Here is a 19,276-nt window from a genome sequence, read left to right on the forward strand (position 1 = left end):
ATCCCCGGTCTCTCCACACTGTGTCACCCTCTCTCCATCGTTCCTGCATCGGACAAACCCTGGCTTAGAGCCTGGCTCCAACAGCACAGGCCATGAAGGGAGGGCACAGTCGGGTGGCCTTGGGTCTCTTGGTCCCAGCCTGCAGCTGCGTCCGGGGACACCGGGGTCCGTGCTCCTACTCTGTGGTTCCTGCTCTGCTCTCCTCTTTCTATCCCTTTTCTCTGCCTCTTTGCAGCACAAAACCATCAGCGATAACCCCAGCTGGAGCCAGGCACCTTCCCTACCCACTGTCTCTATGGGGCTGGGTCCAGGCTGCCAAAGTGAGCTTCTGGGAACCAGCTGTGGGGGGCAAAGTTTCTAGCTGGGCTTCTTCAGGGCTAGAAATGAATCTGAAGTTTTCCACTTAGTGCCTACAGGAGCAAGAGGCTTGTGAAATCAGTGCCTGTATGTCCACTGTGATGGGCTCAGCCACAGAGATAGTAATAAGGAAAATTTCAGAGGGAAAAGATGATGATCAAAATCTCCTGACAGGTCTTTTGGGTCCTGTCTCTCCTTGCATTACAGGGTCTGGTCTCCTCTGAGAACTGCTGACAACACTCATGTTTGGAAAGGAGATGTGGGGAAAGAAAATAAGGACCACCTCATTGTCCTTCATTCAGAGCATCACACAGCTACTTTGGGTTGCCCACTACATCTCTCATCTAGTTAGGAGTGCAGTGGCCAGGGGGAGCGAGACAGAGAGGGACTGTTCCATGTCTTTGCTCCTACTGACCACACAGCGATCCCCATAGACATGCAAACCTTCCCAGAGGGCTCTGAAATAAGGGGTGACGGGCATCTGTGGAGCCCTCCAGGGCAGCAGTGCTCACCAAGTCTGCTGTGCTTGCTGGGGTGATGCAAGGCCACAGCAGCATTTCTCCTCAACTTCAGAATCCTGACCCAGGACCGTAAGCAGAGCAAGGCAAACTGGCAAATCCCAAGGGCAAAACTTGGTGCCTGCAAGTTGCTGAGAGCACCTTGAGGTCGCAGCCTCCATGCCACCTGCCTGGGGACCTCTCTCCTGGCAGGGCCTGGGTGTTTGGCTTCTCTCTCTGTTCGCCCTTCCAGCTCCCTCTCAGCAAGGAAGGGGAAATCCCCTGCTCCTCCTACCCCGACCTGCGCTTTTCCCAATGGTTTGTACTTCACAGCAGCATGGGTGTGTGACAAAGGATATCCTTTCTCAGCTTCATCAAGAGCAAAGAAAATATAATATATATTTATATATATATTATATATATGTATATATATATAATTAAGTTTAAATATTTGCAGAGAGATCACAACTACCTCGACCTTGCTAAAAGAAGCCTGTACAGCAGAGGGGGTGAATAGTGACACAATCCAGAGCAAAGACAGACACTCAGACGCCGGACCAGGACAAACATCCATGGCAGCGCCCGGGCTCTCTGCGTGGAGCCCAGCCCAGCGCATGGCCGAGGTGGCGCTGGACCCCTGGCTGAGCCCCTCAAGCGTGCACCTGGCGCCCGTGTCCCGGCGGGGTTCAGGAGGGAGCAGCGATGGGGGGGGGACCACCACGCTCCTGCCCTCCCATACCACATCCCACTGTCTGCTCGGTGGCAGCCACCCGTCCCTTCCATGCGTGGTGGCCATCCTCTTGCCTGGCTCTTCCTTACTCCTCCTTCCCCCTCACACTCTGCTGTTCCCAGCAGTCCCGTTACTGCCCCTTCGCTCCTCTGGTGCTCGCCTGACCGAGAGAGGCCCTTCATGGTGCCGCTACTGGTTCTCCTCAGCTGCTGGGTCTCGGCATGTGCATTCATCCTGGTCACAGTCAGCAGCAAACGGGATCACCTGGGGGGACCAAAGGGAGGTGTAAGCCTCTGCTTTGAGATCCCTGGCTCCTGGCACCCCTATGTCCCTGCAAGCCCTCTCCACCCCAGTACAGACAAACAGACACTCTGGGCTGCACCCTGATGTTCTTGGCATTGTGGAGACTGCCAGGCTCCACACTCACTAAGAAATGGGCTCTGATACAAGCTGTCCCTGGCTGAGTTTTATTCTTAGCATTTTCCTTTTTGTTAACTTGTGTTTCAAGTTTTGCAACCAAGGGTCAGCTTGAATCTGGTGCCCCAAAGTCTCCCCTGATGAGTATGAGGCATTTGGACTAGGGCTATCAGTGTCGAGGCACCTCTAGATTTTAGTTTTACTTTGGCCCTTGTTAGAAAGCCCCCCCTTGTCCATGTCTGAGCCCGTGAACCTGTCCTTAAAGCTACTCCTGGCTCTTCCAGGCTCAGCAAAGCATGAATGTAGCATAGCCTCATCTTCTGCAACTCTATGAAGAACTCAACGAAGCTCCCAGCTTCAAAGGCTGGCCTCCACACTACCCAATATAGGAGCCAGGGTAGATACATACAGTTCTTGTGCATTATGGATTAACAAAACCCAGGCAGGCTGGAGGCTGTGTGAGCAGGAACAGCCTTCAGTGGGGGAGGGAGTGGGTCCCTGTAGGGCCACCCACAAGCTGTGCTGCTTTGAGACATCCCATGCAGGTAGAGAGGCTCATTGCAGATTGCTTTCTCTACAACAGCTGTATGTGGCTGAGCAAGATTATGTCACCTTAGCTGGTGGCAGCAGAGCAAGGTGGGAGGGCACCAGCAGAGCGTCTGGCTCCTGGTTGACAGTTGCCCAGTCATGGGCCATGGGAGCTGAGAAAACAGTTTCCTCCAGAGGTTTTATACACACCAGGCTCCGAGCCAGGAGTTTTTCTTACTGTGAAAGCACATTTGATTTTTTACAGTCTGGGCCAATGAGGAGCTGGAGTGGGTTTTTGGTGTTTAAACCCCATATTCCTGCAGTTGCCTTAACAGTGACGTGCTGGAGGCTTGTGCCGCAGGAGATCTGGGATGTGTGGCTGGGGCTAGGTCTCCTGAGACCCATGGGACTGAATCCCCCCCCACCTTCCACTGTGAACCCATCCTTTATTTTGGCCAGAGATCCAGATGTCTCAGACCTCTTGAGAGCCATGCCTTGCTCTGAGATGTCATGATATCTCTGTAGATGTTTCACTCATCACTTGGGTGTAAAGCCTTTTCTCTCCTATCTCAACTGGATCTTCCCAGGATTTTATTTTTCCTTTTCTCTGTGTGTGTACGTGTGATGAAAGGAAAAATGATTCAAGCTCCACAACAAAGATGAGAAGATCCAAATTCACATATTTTTGCAGTGAGAAATTATCTCATGCCTATGATTTGTTTTGCTGTTGGATATGCTGAGGAAGGATGGGCTGTGAGTGCTGGATAGCAAGTTAGGTGGGAGGGGAGGTTGTGATGGGAAACAAAGAATGGTCTGTGCAACCCCAATGCCAAGTTGCTCCTTCTACACTATTCCTCCCTCCTTCCCTTCCCAGGAGAATTGGGAGGGAAAGACAGCCTACAGTGGATGCCAATGGATCATACCAAAAATCCCCTGAGATTTCTCAATTATATGACAAGGTGACTTCTGACTCACCATGGCTAGCACTACATTCTATGGAAGTCATTCCTTTGGGACTTGTTTCCCAAAATGAGAGGGAATCCCGTGAACCTCAGTGGGAGCTGGGCTGAGCTTTCAGTCCGGCTGGCCTGAGTCCAAACCCCGCTGTTAATCAGTGGGATGATGTCTATCAGCTTCAGCTGGCTTTGGTTTAAAATCATGGGTTTGTTCTCTTTTCGTGGGAGAACTGCATTACAGGCTCAGTTCCACAGCCAGCAAAGCATAAGAGCATGGCTACCAGTCACCACTTAATCCTAAATCCCAGCCAGCACTGCAGAAATTGCTCACTTACCTTCCTGGAGGACAGTGTGGAGGAGCAGCAGTCACCCCCGTCATACTGGCAGTATGCCCGGTTGTTAATGGTGTCGCACCAGCCGTCTGCTTGGAAGGGCTAGGCAGAGAAACAAGTCTTTGCTGAAAGGATTGTTCAAAAGCATAAGGTTTCCCCCAAAAGCAGAGATCCCAGGTCCTCAGCAAGGCCCCTGTGCACCTCTGGGAAGGGTCGAGGCCCAGTTCCACCATACACAACCTCCTCTTTAAAGCCAAAGGGCACCAGAAGACTGGTATCCTGGCTGATATGTGTGGAGGATTGGGTGCTCCGAGGTCAGCAGTTGTAGCTCGAGTATGTCAGCAAGTGAGAAAGCAAATCCACATCACTAGGGAGTGCCCCAACCTGAATGCCACATGTCCCCATTCCCATCTCACTCAGTGCTTCTCCACGGAGTCCATTGCCACCTGACTATTAGTGAGTTCACCACGTCATCTGCTTGTCCATCTCTCACACCACTCTCATGTGTCTCTGCTGTAACCCATCTCTCTGCATGTTCACAGCTGGGGCAGGACTCCGTAAGAAGCTGACCCAACTCTTCTCTGCAGCATCCCACCTCCCAAAGAGCTTGGCTCTGAAGTTGAGCTTGGTGACCTGGCTTGGGCGGATAAGTGCAGGGAGGCTGTTATGAGGATCAACAGAGAATTCTGCTAGAGGATCAATGTCAGGAAGGCAGGTGCTTTATCTCCCTTGGACTATGAGAAAGGTTCAGCAAGGTCAGGAGTCTCCCAGAAGTACTTGCACTCAAGCCAAGACAAGCCAAGCATTGACAAGTGCTGGTTGCAAGGATTATGCCTTTCCAGAATGTTCTTGCTCTGGCTCTGACCCCAAGCAACATGTCCCCAAATTCCTCTCGACTCTCCACTGGAGGCTTTAGCCCTGTCCACAGCACATGGCTCCACCAAACCTTGCCAGGTTGGACTACAAGGCTACTTATCTGGTGGCCAGCTGGGACAAACAGAAGGGATAGTCATTAAGCACTAGCTCCCTGTGGGCAAAATCCAACTCTGGATTGAGCAGAGAGGGCACAAGCCTACTGGTAACCAGCAATAAAAGAGAAGTGGCCACTTTGCAGCTTCAGGCTTGACCATCTTCCTCCTCGTTTCTCTTCTTGGTGGCCCAAATCTCACCCTCTATAAGGAAAGCATATGATTGAGTGGTGATGGATTTTGCATTGTCAACATAATGGTGGCTCCTCTTTGGCACTGGCACAGCCCAGTGGCCTTTGCTGCTCTCCTGTGAGTCACTGTTGGGTCTGCCTGGACAGCTGAGGATTTGCAGAGCCCAACTTGTTTTGGTGCAGCTCAGATAAATGCTCCATCACTAACAAACATTTACTTTCAGCTCTAACATGGAAACAGAAAGCTATTGCAGAATAGCTTTCTGTCCAGAAATGTTAAATGGCACAAGCTGCCATTCAGAAATCCATTTTACTGTTGTTTACATGAGTCATCTGATCAGAGAAGAGAAACAAGCAACTGGGGCTGAGAAGCAGCCAACTAGGGCTGAGAAACAATGCTGTGTGACTGGTGCAACCAAACAATGTGCATGTGAAGCACTTGTAATGAACTGTCAGAAACTATCTGCAGCCGAGGTTTATTGATCACAGAGACACATCAGCACTGCCAAGTAACAACCCAATGTGCTAACAGAATGGAGAGGCCATTCACTGACCGAGTGATTAGTACTGAAATGTTTCTCCCACTCTAGGCCCTGTGATGGTAGCTACTGACCCAGCAACCATGGCCAATCTCTAGGAGGACTGCTGTCATCAGAAAGGACTCTTGGAAACCTGGCCACCCCTTTGTTCATGGAAGCAGCCAACCCGTTTCGCTGGATCTGGTGACCCCAAACAACAGCTGGGCATCAGAAAATACCTGCACCCAGCCTTTGATGGACACTGACCGGTAGCATCCCTAAACTGAATGACAGACAGCTGAAAAATATCACTGCACCATGACAGCCCTGCTTCCACTGCGCCGAAGCCAACATGCGGGACTAGTGATAATACCAATAATTCACATGAAAAAGCCATGCCAAAACCAGGGAACCAATGTGGCTTTTTGTCATCATGACTCACAAGGAACAGAAATGGCCTCAACCCAGTCTAATGTCACTTTAGGAAGTAGCAGCAGGGATTATGGCAAACCACTGTGTCTGTGCTGTCAGTACCACAGTCCCTGGGACAAATCCAGGCAGCCACAGAGAGATTACATTTGCCTGGAAGATCTCACAAGAGAAGAAGAAAGAGTAACCTTCCTACAGCTGGGGAATTGAGGCACAGCCAGGTTAGGTAGCTCACTCAAAACCAGGAAGGGATTTGACTCCCATCATTGCTGTTGCAAACAATGTCTGGAGGAGACCAGGGTGCAATTTCACCAGGGCAATAGGGTTAACACTCCTCTTCCATTGAAAAGCGTCAGCAGATCTTAAATGACGGTGATCAAAGAAGGTCACTGAACCACGAAGCAACTTTGAGCCCCAGGAGGGCCAGGGCAGGGATGCCGGGGCTGGCCAGTGGAGGGATGCAGGCAGGGCACCGGCCAGGGCCACTGGCAGGGAAGAGCTCTTCTGGGTGTGATTTGCTTTTGCAGCCTTCCATGTGGTGGAGTTTTTCCTTGAGCTTTGCTCCATATGTCATGACTCACTGGCAAAACAACACCCGCCGCTTCGGTAGTTTCCATACAATTACGGGGAGGTTTGCCCATCCCGGCTGCACAGGTCTGAAACGATTTCCAGATCTTGTGTGCAAGGTGGGGGGAGGACAGAGGCAGGGACAGGATGGGGAAGGAGAGGCTCTCAGTTTCTCTCTACACCTATTAGGGCTAATTGCCCCCTCCTCTCAACCCGCTGAAGCCCGTACCCCACCCTAAACAAATACAGGCTCCTATGGCAACACTTGTTGGGGAAACTTAACAACTCATGCTCCAAATTACATTGGAAAAACATATGAGGGGAAAATAAAAAATGACTAATTGGACTCAAGGCTCAAGAGAGCCAGGAGCAGGGTTCGGGGACTGCTGTCCCTACTCCTCGCCCAGTGCCTGGAGAACACAGTGACTCCTGTTGCTTCACCTTGTCAAGAATCTCCAGCTAGTTTCATCTTTGCAAGCAGAAAGATCAAAGTAAGGTGCTGGTGGGTCACCATTGAGGGCACAGGTGGCCATCAGTCTCGTTTTGATCTTGCAAAAGTCACGGCAAGGGAGGACATGGGCAATGCAACATGCTAAGAGCAGGTGATGTGAGAGAGGAAAACTGTTCAGCCTGTGCTTGAGCCATGTGGCTCTGCAGAAAGCAACGCCAGTGGTGGGAGAAGGGAGGCTTGCCCATGTTGGTGACTTGCAGACCAACGATGTTTTAAAATTCTGGCATGAAAAAAGAAAACACCAATGCCCAGCCATGCCATGCAAAGGCAATGGATGTGATCCAGGGAAATGGCCAGCTGGGTTTCAGTCCCCAGAATATGCATCCTCCAGCACGGGGGGAAAAAGGGCCGGTTGAAACAGCTCATATAAACTGAGGAAAAAATGAATAAGGTAATTGCTGCAACCGCTTCACGCCACGTTAAGTGATAGGGAGCTGCTCGCCTAGGCGGCGTGCCACCGAGGCAGCCAAAGAGCCGGGCTGTGTCAGCAAATCTCCCCGCTCGCGCCATCCATCTTCCTTGTTTATTCAGACAGAAGCTTCAGCGGGGCATGTGTTAGCACGTGGAGGTGCAGCATCTGGCACTGCCGGACCCGAGCCCTGAGCTGCCGGCATAAAAATAGTAACCACGAATCAAGTGCTTGGCAATTTAAATAGGCTAAAAAAACACACACTCTCAAAGCTGGGAATAGGCACAAATGAAAAGAGAAAAAATTAAAGAAAAAATAAAAAGAGGGAAAAATATTGCAGGCAAAGGAGGGATGTGAGAAAGGACTGGTTATATCCCACTGCATCCCAGGCAGAAGCATCTCGGAGGGCTTGGCAGTGCCATTTCACTCGAAGCTGCTGAGAGATGCCATGCAGGGAGCAGCATCTGCACACAGTGTTTTTCCACCATCCCTGCAGAATCCCTGGGGCCAGGGCTGAGCTGCCTGGCTCCCTCCCCAGCTCTGGCATCCTGCCCGGTGGGGAGCACCCAGTGCCATCGGGGAGGCGGGCAGGGTCCAGACGTTTTTCTTCAAATCCACCTTATTTGTAGGTTGATTCACTGTGAAAAAGCGCGAAAGGGTGCGACAGAGTGAAGGAGAGATGGAGCATGAACAATAAGTCACAGATGCCATCGATATCATACATATTTTGGTGCTGCGTCATGAGTACTTGATGAACATTATTTCCCAGGAATGCAGGTTTTGCTCTGGTTGAGCAGACCTGAAGGCCCGGTACCTTGCTTTTGGCAATGAGCTGTTCCAGATGCTTCAGAGGAAGGTGGAAAAAAAGAAAAAAAATTCAGTGTGCACCTGGCCAATTGTGTAACCGAAGAGCTGAAAGGCTCTTCTGCACTGCTGCTGGGATGGAAAGCACTTGCAATTTCAATCTGTCCATAGCAAGAGAAAGCCCAGATCCCAGTTTCAGGGGATCAAGTCCAGCCTTAACAAGCAAAAAGTTTCCGCCCAGCCTTCAGGAGGCTGATGCTGCTTCCATCCAAGGAGGGTGTGTAGTTTGCTTTCATGCTGCTTCTAAGTCAGCATGGATTTTGCTGTCCTTGCCTCCTTCCCTTTGGAAACTGGTATTTTGTGCATTGACCTTGGACCTTTTGCATTCTGAGATGACCACATGCAACCCTGCAGCTGAGGATGTGCAGGTGTCTTCATCCCGTTTTCAAAGAAGCCCCAGAGGAACAGGGGAACCATCATTTTGGCAGGGCAGACAGACAGGTACCAGCCCTGGAAAAGCTGTTGTGCTGTCAGACCCACACCTCATGCATCAGCTTCACCACTGTTAACTCTGCTCTTGTGATGAACGAGTCACTAATGATGGAAAGATCAGTTGGAGGAGACAACAGGAAGATGGCATGACAAGGGAGACAGGGACAGGGTTGGGCGATAAACCTCTGACAGGGAAACACCTCCCTTCACTGTGCACATGGTCTCCCAAGAGCCACCACCTGGCAAGGTCTTCAAGAGCAAGCCCCCAAAGGCACCAGCACATGCTCAGCACCAGAAATGAGGAAGCAGCTGTAGCCAGGGCCAGGCTCTCACCTAGCACAGCTGCAAACCCCTGCCCATCTGACAGCAGAGGGATGCGTATTGGGTTTGTGTGGCAAGGTTTTGGTAGTGGGGGGGCTACAGGGGTGGCTTCTGTGAGAAGCTGCTAGAAGCTTCCCCAATGTCTGACAGAGCCAATGCCAGCGGCTCCAAGATGGACCTGCTGCTGGCCAAGGCCAAGCCCATCAGTGACAGTGGTAGTGCCTCTGCAATAACATACTTTAGGGAAAAAAAACTGCACAACACCAGCAGCAGCCAGAGAGAGGAATGAGAATATGTAAGAGAAACAATCCTGAAGACACCAAAGACAGTGAAGAAGGAGGGGGAGGAGGTGCTCCAAGCACCAGAGCAGAGATTCCCTGGCAGCCTGTGGTGAAGACCATGGTGAGGCAGGCTGTGCCTTTGCACCCATGGAGGTTATTGGTGGAGCAGATATCCACCTGCAGCCTGTGGAAGACCCCATGTTGAAGCAAGTAGATGCCTGAAGGAGGCTGTGACCTGTGTGAAACCTGTGCTAGAGCAGGCTCCTGGCAGGACCTGTGGCCCCATGGAGACAGGAGCCCACACTGGAGCAGGTTTGCTGGCAGGACTCATGATCCCATGGGAAGCTCACACTGGAGCAGTTTGTTCCTGAAGGACTGCATCCCATGGGAGGGACCCATGCTGGAGCAGTTCTGGAATAGCTGCAGCCTGTGGGAAGGACTCATGTTGGAGAAGTTCATGGAGAACTGTCTCCTGTGAGAGGGACCCATGCTGGAGCAGGGGAAGAGTGTGAGGAGTCCTCCCCCTGAGTGGGAAGGAGCGGCAGAGACAAGGGGTGACAAACTGACCGCAACCTCCATCCTTGCCCCTCTGCACCACTGGTGGGGAGGAGGTAGAGAAATCAGGACTAAAGTTAAGCCTAGGAAGAAGGGATGGGTGGGGAGAAGGTGTTTTAAGATGTGGTTTTAATTTCTCACTATCCTACTGTGATTTGATTGGTAATAAATTAAATTATTTTTTTTTTCCCCAAGTTGAGTCCATTTTGCCCATGATGGTAACTTCTGAGTGATCTCCCTGTCCTTATCTCAATCCACAAGCCTTTCATTATATTTTCTCTCCTTTGTCCAGCCGAGGAGGGGGAGTGATAGAGCAGTTTTGGTGGGCACCTGGCATCCAGCCAGGGTCAACCCACCACAGGATGTCAGCCCAAGCCGGGGTTTACAGAACTGCGGGACATGGACCTTGAGCTGCCCCAGGACTGGAGACCACTGCAGTTTCAGGGGTCTAAGACATGCAAGAGAAGCAGCATCCCAGTTGAAAGCTGCTGCATGTGGCAGGGATGCATGGAGAAAGGAAAGCATGAGGAGGCTACAGCAGCCCTTGGCCAGGGATAGGCAGAGGGCAGCTTCTCCCTGCCAGATGCCTTTCCTTCCTTCTTTCCCACCTCAGCCACTAGCCAAGATGTTACAGAAAGTTCTGGGAGGTCCCTGGGAGGACTTGAAGGGTACCCAAAGCCTTGTTAAAAGTCTGGTTCACTTAAAGCCCCTATGCATCTACCACCCCAGCTTAGGTCCCTGGAAATTCCCCCGCCTATCTCTGTCCACATCCCTCCAACAGTGCTCCAAACCACTGTTTCCCTACAGGAAACTCGGAATGGTGTCAGTCCCTTCAGCCACATGACAGGAGCTAGTTAAAGCAATGCTGTAGAACAGTGTCCCCAGGACACATCCCTTTCCTTGCACATACACACACACACACACTCATGCTGGTGAGGCAGAGAGCCCGGCCATTCTTGGCTCCCCCTGCTTGCCCAGGGAAGTTGACTGGGAATGCAGACTGTGGGAGGAAATGACAATGTTCATTGTTTGGATTAAATATTTTTCTTGGCCCTCTCTCTGTTGCAGTGTGTCTTTTATTTTATTATTTTTTTTCTTCCCCCCTCGACACCCCAAGCACATTCACTTTCCCTCTCTCCTTCCTGAGGCTCTCCAGCACGCAAGGAGGAAATCAGCTCTGAAAAACACAGAGAGGGACAAAGAGGGAACAAGACTGACTTCTGCTCAAAAAGCTTTTTGGGATGCCTCACTGCCCTGAGCCACTCCAAGGCGTGAGCTCTACCTGGCCCATTGCAGCGAGGCAGGCAGGGTGAACACCACTCAGAGGAAGAGAGCTCTAGAAATTTGGCAAGAGGCACCTGAGACCAAGGGGCCTGAAGAAGAGAAAAGAGAAACAAATTCCTACAGACCCAGCACTTCATCTATCATTTTTGTGGCTCCCAGTTTCTGTCCCCTAAGCCAGCCCTCTGCTCCTTCTGAATCATGGCAACTGTCCCTTGGAGCCACATGCTTGCAGGATGGCTTGCTTGGAGACATCATGGACCTGCCCCATCACCTCAGACACAGCCAGAAAGCAAAATGGAGAAATACCAATTGTTTCTGAACTTGCTGGTGTCCCTGAGCCACTCACTCATCAGCTCAGTGTGCATATCACCTCTCAGGTCTTTGGGAACATCTGCTCAGCTCCAACATCCTTCTTGCCAGGCCAGGCCTCACCAAGAAAACAGAGGCCTGTTGCTTGAGAAAGTGCTCCATATACTCAAAGGAATGCTTCAAGGAAGAGGTGACAGACTGGAAGGCAGCATCCTGCTGTCTTGTTTCAGCCTGTGTGCCATCACTTGTACCACCATGCCCAGGGCAAGCAACAGCTCAGCTCCCAGCAGTCTTGGTATGCAGCTCTAGGTGTTCTTAAGGACCAAGGGGGTCCCTGGACATTGGTTTCCTGTAAACATCTGGGCCCCATTTGAATCAGTCTGATTTGAGTTTGGACAGGATCAGTGTCTGAAGTGGGGAGGTTAGATTGTTGCTTGTTCTCCAGCCTGAATGCTGCTGTAAATTACTATACTGAGAGAGCAGGTCCTTGCTGTCATGGTGTCTGAAAGTGCTTCTGTGTCCCGGGTCAGGATTTGACTTGGACACACTTCTGCTGCAGAAGTAAGTATGCGGCACTTTGGGCTACTGAATGGGGATGCATTTCTTTATTTCTGTCCTGCTCTGTGCCTTGCTCCTCAGAGACCCCATGTCTCAACAGAGAGTGATGTGGAAAGGGCTTTGCACAGTCCATGGGGAACAAGAGTAAAGAAAGGGATGGAAAGCTGATGTAGATGAACATCATATCAGAACAGGTCTTTACTTCCATAAAGCATCCGTGTCCATGATCTATTCATGGTGGGGTCCTTAACCTTGTCCTTTTTACACTTTTCAGTGCTAGCAGGAGAAGAAAAACAGAAACAGGAAAGAACAAGCAAAGGGGAGCAGAGGAAGGTGTCATGTGTCAGTAGTGCTCCTGGCAAGCATGGTGGCTCCTGGAGATGGGTCCCCAGCACTCACCATTCCCAGGGCTGCTTCTGCATGCATGAGAGAAGCCAGGACTTCCCCTGCCATGAGCACCAGCCTGCAATCCTGCCCTCAGCAGCTCGCCTGCCGCCATGGATTAGATCTCCTGCCAAGCCGTTTGTGCAAAATATGTTGCAGGATAGAACGGGTTATGGAAAACAAGCCCTGAAAACCACAAGGGCCTCCTGACCCACTTGTATCTGGTTTCTGCCAAGTTCTTGTTACAGATCTTAAACAGAAAGAAAAACAATGTACAAGGGATGAAGGAACTAAAGGGGAATGAATATTCGTGTTGGAAGAGGAGTTGGCTGGGCTATGCCTGGGGATGTTTGTTTATTATCAGAAGCAACTCATTGATTTTAATTTCAGTGGTGCTTTCAGTGGCTTTCCACTCCTCCCTCTGTGTCACCACTGCATGACTGTGACTGCCAGGAGAGGGGAAAGTGGGATGTGGACAGGGATGGAGGGATGGCACCTGAGCTGGAGAGGGCAGAGAAGCAGCCATAGGTCAGGGCATCCCAAGTGCAGGCAGCCTGCGCAGTGTGGCCTGGGCAAGCTGGGCCTGCTTCCACCTCTTTGGCCCTCGACCACCACTGGTGGTGTGCCTGGATGCTGTGGTCCTACCCATGCCAAAAGGTCCCCATCTCTCGGGGCTCTTTAAGCCTGTCCCTGCAGGCAGGAGAGATGCACCTGGCCCCTGTCCTTGCATCATACTGGCATGTGATCATTTTATTTCCTTCTGTTTTTTCATAAGAGAATGAGGTTTCTATAATCACACTCTACGTGTGTGCAGGGGACAGAGATCTTCTCACAGTTTAGGAAAAGTATGCCTCAGCTGAGATTTGTGGAAGAGGAATATATTTCTTTGGGCCCATCCGCTGGAAGGCTATATCCCATGATAGCAGCCTGTGCTGATCATGCCAAGAGCACCATGAAAACATACCCAGCAGATATGTAGAGAGCTCCCCATCTTGCCTTCCACCTCCCCAGCATGAAGGGCTTTGCCTTCACCAGTCAGGGGCCAGGTCTGATCCAGAAGTGACTGCTACCTGCAGTCCATGCTCCTAGTACTCCCCCACCATCTGCAGTTGCTGCATTAAACATGGTGGAAGGTATAGCTTTGCCTGGGCCTTTTGGTATCTGTTTGTAGCCCTGATGTCCACTGATTTTTATAATCCCTTTTTGAACTTAAAGCTAGTACTCACCCCTGCAGTCTCAGGTAGCAGCCAGTTTCAGAGTCCAATGTTTGCTGTGTCCAAAGCACTTTCTTTCACTTGTTTGAAACAAACCCCTTGCCAGTCTCTGTGAGTGCTCCCCAGTTCTGCATCCATCGTACCCAGCACTTCTGTGACTTGGCAAACCTCCAGCAGTCTTCTGTTCTCCAAACTGAAAAGTCTCAGCTGTTTTAGGGTCTCCTTGAAGGAGTGGTATCCTCTTAATCATTTTGATCGCTTTTTCCAACTCTGCTGCATCCTCTTGAGATGCGGAGGCCAATAGGTCATGTACTATCCAAAATTTGAATGTACCAGGATCTAGGGCAACTCATCAAGTCCTGTTTGGTCACCTGGACTACATGGGCTTTAGACTTTGGCTTTGGTGAGACTTGTGAAGAAATAGCAGTCACATGGTCAACAGTCACATCCAGTAGGATCTTCTCTGCATTTTCAAAGCCAGACAGCAGACAGAGGAAGTGCAGGCTGGATAATGGTGTCATGAAATGCTCCCATGGGGACAAGAGACTGATGATGTGAGCAACAAGAGAGGGGGACTAAATTCTGGCCATGCTGTGCTACCTAGTTTCTCTAGAGAGTCTCCTTGGAGAAGCTGGGGTGCCTGTAGTCCTTAAGGCCCCAGGAGAGCAGAAGAGGATGTCTTTCCTGGAGCAGAGCACCCTACCATGTTTCTGCCTGGTTTCCTGTGCTGAGCTTTGCCACGGTACAAAACCAGAGCCCCCCAAGGTCTGAGACGAGGGATAACCAAGGGGCCCCAGCCCCATTGATGGTGAGGAGCAGAGCCAGATGCCTGCAGCTGGATCCCAACTGCAGTGCTTTGCTCAGGGAGCAAGTTGCACCCTGTCCCCTGTCACATTAAAACACAGTGGGACCCTGATTTTAGATAAGGCTTCCCACCATCCCTATTGCATATGCCTTCAAAGGGGTTAATTCTGGCTGACAAATGCTGGACACAAGCCACAGATATGTGGAACAAGGGTTTTGTGCGTGCTGGTGGGAAGAGCCAAGGATCCATCGGGATCCTTGACTACCTGTTGGATCGAGAGACTTGAGAAAAACTTGCAACCACAAACACACTTCAATCCCTATCTCATCATTTCCATTGTAATACCTCAGCAAAACCACAAAACAGGGAACAGATTAGTGTTTTACGATCGTGATAACATGACCAGCAGCACGCACAAGGGCAGCGAGACCTTGTCCACACACAGGGAAGACCTGAGAAATTTCCCAGCAGCTCACGTTCACAACAGCTTTCTGGTATGGCCCGTCTTCACCAAAGGCATGAAGCGGAGACCTCAAGCCAGAGTCTCTGCACGTTCCCCCAGAATGCAGGCAGGACTGCTCAGAGCAAAGCACAGCAAAGCCAACCCCAGCCAGAGAAGGCACCGAGTCACATCAGGAAGGAATTTCTACCTTACTGAGGCAGACCACAGCTGTGGTAGCTTTTGTCCAGCTCCTACCATACCAGTATGAAGGTCTGACTCCCTGTAGTCTGCCCAGAGCATGCTGTCTTAAATCCCTGCAATTAACCCTTTGCTACCTGCAGAAAATGATGAAATAGAGCTGGAGGGTGGGGGCAAGGTCAGCATGTTGCACAATGTATTGGCTGCCCAGAAGAGCCTGCCCACCTTCACTCTGATCACTGCAGCAGCAGCCTGCCTTCCTCTAAGTGTATTTGAGCAGAACAGTGGTGGTTACTCCATCCTGTGAGTAACACTGGGTAAACACGATGATGATAAAATAAGTGAACTTTTCCACCTAAACCACAGCCACAATGTTGAACCACAGGAGCCCCTGTGGTGGGACATCGCAGAGTGCAGAGCTAGTGAGTTGCACAACAGCAGCCACATTCATGCATGTGCTATTTTGGACCATGACAGGAATAGTCCAAGGGAGCAACCTGGATCACTGTACATGCTGTCTCCTCCTCTGAAGTCAACAGCCTCACTTGCTCTGGGGCACAGGAGGAGGGTAGCTGAGAGGTGGTCACCTCAGGATGGATTAGGAGAACTGGCTCCAGATGCTGCAAACATCTCCCTCACAGGAGCTGAGCACACCACCAGGACCACGACCGTGTTCTCCCAAATCATGGTGAGGAAGAGGGGTTTCTCTCCTCCTCCACTCCCCTCTCCACCCAGCCCCAAGCCTTCTCTTCCAACACCCCCCACCCCTGCATCCTCTCCCCCCCACACACAAGCCCCCCTGCCCCAGCACTGATGGCAGGGGATGAGGTGTTCCGTTGGGCCTCAAGAGGCAAAGCATGCTCGGTGCTAACTTGTATTCCTGACAGGCTCCTGGAAGGGTTTGCATCCCTCCCTCCCTCACTTGCTGAACTATGTGTCTCCCTGCGCTGGGAATGGGGAACTTGGCAAGGCACAGCGAGACACTGGGAAGCAGATGGATGACCAGATTAATGGAAAGAGAAGGGAGGTGGGGAGAGGAGCGAGAGGGATGAGCAAGCAGGCTGATCTGCTGCCAGTGTACAATAAAGATGAACGAGAATCCCTCTAATGCCATTGCGTGGTGACCTGAACTTTCCAATGTGAGGCAGGGCTCCAGCTGGGGCTGGAGAAGTTGAGGCTTGGCTACTGCTGCCGTGCCCCAGCCTGCAGTGACTACACCAGGGAGATGGTACAAGCAGCCCGGTGGCCTGGATTTCTCTTACATAGCGTTGTTCCCCTCACTGAGGCATCCAGATGAAAAAGCTTCCTCATCCAATGTGCTCTTGGCAGTCAATGGAGAGACAACATCTCTAAGGGGTGACACAGACCTGAGGTGACTTTGGCAGTCCAGTGGAACAGCATTTCATTGCCCAGTGGAGAGCAGAGGCTGGGCTCCTAAAGGAGGTGCCCCCAGTAAGGGATTACTGTGAAACGAGGAAGAACCTGGGACTAAGATGTCCCATGGACATGGCAAGTCAAGCTGACCCATGTCAGACCCAGCAGGGACTATGTTGTGCAGCAGCAGAACATTTCTTGTGTAGGTAAGTGAAGGGGAGAAAATGAAAAGGTGGGTGGAGGGGACCATGCAGCAAGGACAGATTACAGGCTATATTCCATCTCTACCTGACTCTCGCTGTCTGATGTCCCCAGACCCCACAAGAGATTGGGTCCCAAGTGAAATGGACCTCTGAGAACTGCAGTGCTTTTGGTCATAAGAATGGAGACAGAGGAGGAATAAGAATGAGGATGGAAGCCAGCACAGATGAGGTGGAAAAAACATTCACAACATTTTCTGTGGTCAAACAGAGGGACTGGTAACGCCTCCCTTCTTCCCAGTGATGAGCAGCAGCTCCCAGAGCAATACTTTGAATGAGACACTTTTAGTAAGAATTATTCTTTATGGCCAGACAATGACTACTATAAAACACGTGTGAAAAAAGTTATCTAGGAAGACTTGGCTTATAAGCCCAACCTTAACAACCTGCAGCATTGTAGAAGAAAACCTAATGGAAGGAATAATCAAAGACACATATGTGAGAAGTGAGGAGGGAGGAGGAGAACAGGGAGGAGGCAGCTGTGAGCTGTATCAAAAAGGAAAGCATCAGGGTGAAAGAAACAATCTGAGGATGAATCTTCATTAGTATTACAGTGAGTGACTGTGACCTTAAAAATAGGCCTGTGCTGATGAAACTGCTAACGAGGAAAAAGGCATTGTTCCACAGAGGAGGATCAGGATATCTGACCCGAAGGACTAGAGACAGAGAAACAGAATGACATTCACTTGTATAAAATTGAAGGGCAAGCTCTTGTACTGATGGTAAAACATCTGCTGTTAGCTTGGAGTTCATCAGCTGGAAACAAAGGAGGTAGAGAAAGGTCTGGATGTACTTGCTGACCTCAGGATATCTCTGAGCTGCCAGACTGATGCAACTGCAGAAACAACAGATAGAGTCCTGGGTCCTATCAAAAGAGACATTTCCAGCACAAAGAAGCTTTGTGCAGGGCTTTGGTGCGACCTCAGCTGGAAGAGTATGTACTGCTTGGTCATTCCTGATGAAAGATTAATTGAAAGCAGAAAAGGCATAAAAAATCCTACAAGTGTGTTGAAGAGCATGGATTCTCCATCTTCTGGTAGGACACTGCAAGATTTTTGCTTTCTAACAATAAGAGGGGATGTCAAGCATCCAGGAACAGAAAGAGGTCAGGCTGGCTGTGAGCATGTTTGGGTGGCCAATGAGAAGACTGTTACTGTGAGATGCTGGGACTTCAGGCAGTCCCCATCTCTCTCTCTCACACATCACACACAAATAAGCTGGCATTTTTCATCATCCCCTACAGGATCTCTTGCTGAAGACACAGACCCAAAGTGAGGTGCAGGAACCATAGATGAAGAAAGGCTGGGGTTGGTCCAGTGTACCTGAGACTAAGGGAGTACCCTCATGCCTGTGTTGGTGGCTTTCTCTCACCTGAGCTACATAAGAAGGGAAGAAGGAGCATCTCACACCCCATCTGTTTCTTTTTTGGAAGGACCAACTCCCAGAGGACACAAGGAACAGTTCTCCCTGGCCAGCAGGAGAACCATAGAGAGGATTACCAGACGGTTGATCTGGACTGCTCTTCCACATAAGCCCATCCTACTTCAAATACATTGCCCCAGAGCTGAGCTAAAAGATGTCATTTAGAAAGACCCGGAGCTCCCAAAATGCTGGAGGATCCATCACTAGGCTCTGTAGCACAGGACCTCATTCCCCTACGCTTGCAGACCATGCCTTGCAGTAGAGACGCAGAACACAGCCATCGAGTTTGGGAAATGACTGCTGCACCTTCTGTTGCCCATAACATTCCGTTCCTGGGGACATGCCCTCTGCAACATTACCCTTTCTCCCACACTTCAGTTGACAAAAAGCTGAGCTAGGCATAATCGGTGAGCAAAAGCGATCATTTGCATTGAAATGAGCACATAAAAAAAACTAATCAGCACATCCCAAGGCTATTTTTGGTGTGCAAACTTCATTTATATTTTTCTTTTTGGTAAAAATCCCAAATTTTCAGCATATAACATTCCAAAATACCCCCTCCTTTTTCCTTTTTTCCTCAATCATAATAACAACTAGTGCTTGACAAAGACTGCCTACTTTTAATTTCCTTTGCAAACTGACTCCAGGCTGCCTATGATTTTCTCCTGCCTGGTCATTATTCAAAGCAAAATGAGCGGCTAACCGATTTCTGCAAGGAATTCTTTGTCTGCAGATTCTTCAGGAGCGGTTTGTTTTGCATGTACGAGGCTGGAAATCCTAGTTGTTTTGGTTGGATGCGTGAGTCACGCAGGGCTTTTCTAGATCCACGCTCTAGAACTGCAGTTCTGGTTAAGGAAATATTCAGGCTTGGAGTCAACATGGGCTTTTTGGGGATACCCCTTGCCAGTGAAATCCTTTTGCTAGAACATTCTTCCTGGGATGGTTAAGAAGCAGCAGGCAAGGAAGGAAATGGGTTATTCTGCAACTCTTATTCCCCAGCATTGCCCTGGCTGCGGGGGACCATACCCAAGGACGCTTGCTCTGGCCTCTCTGCTCAGCCAGCAAGCCCTGGTCCCAGCTCAGAGCAAACACGAACTTAAAGCCCTCTGGCTTTGTGCTGGGGTGAGTCTTCAATGCCAGGAGCTCTCCTGCAAGGAGCAGGC

General features: G+C 50.5%; 1 protein-coding gene across 1 annotated transcript in view; it reads right to left on the reverse strand.

The window, feature by feature from the left end:
- Window positions 1–1,773: 1,773 nt before the first annotated feature.
- PAPPA2 (pappalysin 2) overlaps window positions 1,774–19,276 on the reverse strand; it is a 94,431-nt gene continuing 76,928 nt past the window's right edge. The window contains exons 21-22 of the mRNA XM_074877272.1: window positions 3,821–3,919; window positions 1,774–1,848 (exon numbers count right to left, since the gene is read on the reverse strand). Of these exons, the coding sequence (XP_074733373.1) occupies window positions 1,774–1,848; window positions 3,821–3,919 (174 nt within the window). The remainder of the gene's footprint in view (window positions 1,849–3,820; window positions 3,920–19,276) is intronic.

This window comes from Strix uralensis, chromosome 8, assembly GCF_047716275.1.
Source record: "Strix uralensis isolate ZFMK-TIS-50842 chromosome 8, bStrUra1, whole genome shotgun sequence".
Lineage (NCBI taxonomy): Eukaryota > Metazoa > Chordata > Aves > Strigiformes > Strigidae > Strix > Strix uralensis.